Source organism: Sitodiplosis mosellana, unplaced genomic scaffold, assembly GCF_009176505.1.
Source record: "Sitodiplosis mosellana isolate CC-2019 unplaced genomic scaffold, AAFC_SMos_1.0 Smas_scaffold_7297, whole genome shotgun sequence".
Classification (NCBI taxonomy): domain Eukaryota; kingdom Metazoa; phylum Arthropoda; class Insecta; order Diptera; family Cecidomyiidae; genus Sitodiplosis; species Sitodiplosis mosellana.
The window spans coordinates 524-3417 of NW_022602392.1; the positions used below are offsets into that span (position 1 = coordinate 524).

General features: G+C 35.2%; 1 protein-coding gene across 1 annotated transcript; it reads right to left on the reverse strand.

The window, feature by feature from the left end:
* Positions 1–212: 212 nt before the first annotated feature.
* On the reverse strand, positions 213–2537 carry LOC129580209 (probable chitinase 2). The gene is made up of 5 exons (XM_055470418.1): positions 2459–2537; positions 2127–2273; positions 1778–1854; positions 1532–1683; positions 213–1254 (listed from the first exon to the last, which is right to left on the reverse strand). The coding sequence occupies exons 1-5, from the start codon at positions 2517–2519 to the stop codon at positions 213–215; spliced, it is 1479 nt and encodes a 492-aa protein (XP_055326393.1). The 5' UTR covers positions 2520–2537.
* Between the last annotated feature and the right edge of the window lie 357 nt (positions 2538–2894).

Genomic DNA, 2894 nt, shown 5'->3' on the forward strand with positions numbered 1-2894 from the left:
TTCATAGTGAAAGTTCATTTCATCAGAAGACATTTGGGTTAAGCATTTTATTTTTACTTTAATCAAATATTGAATCAACAAATTAATTAAAAACGTGAATTAAAAAAAAACTTATCAGAAAAACGTGAAATTTATTCACAAAATCGGAAGCGCTTCACAATACGTAAAAATTTCTTCAAAATAAATAAATGAACTAAACTAAAATCAGTGGCTTAAAGTAGTGCATCGAGTATTTCTAGGTTCAAATCATCGTAATTATAGTCATAAGCGGGAATATTCACAGTTGCGATCGGACGGCGAATTTTGAAGATTCGAACTTTATTCGGAACATTTGCTCTGCGGCGCATAAACGTTGGAATCTGAGCAAATCTCGAAGCTACTTGAACATTTTCGCCTTGTGGAGTATTTGGTTCAATTCTATCAACGACTGAATGGTCATTTTCCTCCAATTGTGTGAGAATGGCTTCGTTAACTGTTCTGAGGAGTGGGAATTTTCGGTTTTCATTTGTGTCAATGTTCAAATTGACACCTTGTGGTGGTTTGAAGTCTGCGTATGTGTCTTTGTCAACTGAGCAAAGTCCAATAAAATCGTCCATATCAATTGGAAAGACCATAGCGCCAGCCAATTTCTGGCTCACAGCAAACTGAATTTTGCGCACAATTGAACGACCACTTTCGAAGACAATTGTGGAAAGTCGTGGCAAATGAGCGCCAGAGGAGGGTTCCATTCGTTTTGCAATGGCCAGACCTGATTTTGGATCGTAGATTTTTTGCCATCCACTCAATTTTGACAATGCATCACAGACTTCATTGTAGCCCAGCTGACGTCTGAATGTCGTCGCACTGAAACGGCCAAGTCCTTGTATCGATCGAAACAAAAGGCCCGAGAATTGAACTCCCATCACAAGCTTATTCGCAGCAACACCTCGTTCGAGAAGCGAATTGATCATTTGTTCGGTGCTGTTGATTGAACGCTCTTTTATCGCATAGTTGATGATATCCTCTTGTGGCTTCCAATTGAAATTGTACTTTTGCACAAAATGCACGTAGTCCAAGTGGCGAGATATTGCCGGAATGTCAAGCACTTCGGCTATATTTTCCGTTGTCGCAACAAATGTTGATGTCACCGATAGACCGTGCAATTTGAACGTTTTTTTCAAGCGCTTCACAAAACTGTGGATTTGTTCTTTGTCGAAGCGCAAATTGGGATTGGCATAGTCACCGAACGATTGATTCGGTTGCAAGTTAGTGTCGCTGTTGAGTGAGAGAGATAAGGTCAATCAAATTAGATGGAGTTTGAAAATTTCGATTAATTTTGAGAAGAATGTTTCCTGAAAGCTGTTTCTATTGCTTTGAAAAATAGCTCAAAATCCAGCGTTCGATGACAAAAATCAATGAAGCGAAACATTTTCATTCGAATGAAGAATTTTTAAAGGATTCAAATGATGAATTGATCCAATTCAAATGAAAACATGACATTTATAATCGAAAAATATTCAATTCAACCAAAAATTGAAGATTTCAAACGAACCTTATGTCCGAGAACTCCCACATTAAATCCAATCCATCGAATTTATGCTGCAACAGATAGTCTGATGCATCTTTGGCAAAGTCCCAATAACTTGCTGGATCCGTTGCAATTCGCAAGTAATCGACCAAGAAATGCTTAATGGCCAATGAAATCTGGAATAAGTACGAACCAACAACATTTTTTGTCAAAATTCTTCGTTTGATGTAAATTTTTTGATTTTCATTCAATGAATTTTCGTAATTTTACCTTTAAATGTGGATAAGATTCCCGTAAGTTGGTGAACCGCTCATAGTTGGAGGTTTCGAGTGAGTCTCGCCATGGTCCTATTCATGGAGAATAATACAAATACATACATTAGTTCAAGGTTTTTAACAATTTGGTGCATAAAAGTATGAATAAATTGAAAATTGAAACTGTATTCACTGCAATTCCAATAGGATTAGGAATACAATGTTTGTTTTAAAAATATAATCGTTCTTAATCAATTCAAATTGATTGATACTCAATTTTCAGTTCACTTGAATACTTTTTTGCACAATAATGTGTACAGATTCTGCACAACATAACGATAAACGATTTAAAAAGGCTATTTTACCCGTTGTGTATGTTGTAACATCCAGATTGTCTGCATAAATGAGATGCGTGCACAGATTTAAATCTACATCCTCAATTGGAAATTGAGTTCCATTCGAACTTGTTTCATTGGTTGCATAGCATACGATTACTTTGTCATGGGTTGGACCTGTGGTTTTTGGAATGAATCAAGAATTTGATTTTTTACATTTTCACTCTAGTTCCATGTGTTCAACAGATTGAGAAAATCTTGGTGCATTAATTTTTTTCTTTGCTTCCTCAAAAGCAGAGGTCGGAAAGATTCTGCAGTTTTTCGGTCTTTTAAATTCAGTTTGTTTATGAAATAATTCTCACCAGTTTCAGCTGTCGCCAAAGCAATAATAATGCAAAGTGTGAAAATGTCTCTGAAATGCATCGTCCAAACTAGAGATCGTCACCTAAATTTGAAAAGAAATAAAAATGAAATGAGTTTATTTCAATTTGTCTTCACGAAACTTGTTTTCTCTGTTTTTTTCCCTTTTCTTTGGAATTTGTATAGATAAGTTGACCTGAAAATGAACCAAAAAGAAAGAATGACCACTTAATTCATTTCTTGGAATTTTTGGTTGTATATACTCTTTTAAGCCTATTTCTCTACTTGATGTCTGCCGTTCACAAATCATTTTTTCTCATGAAAATCCAAATTTGTTCGTAAAAACTGGAATTTTTGTCCGAAAAAATCTTAAATTTTCTCTTTTCCCTTAATCACCTGACAAAGAAAAGGTTTTATCTATTAACTACACCATTTTCA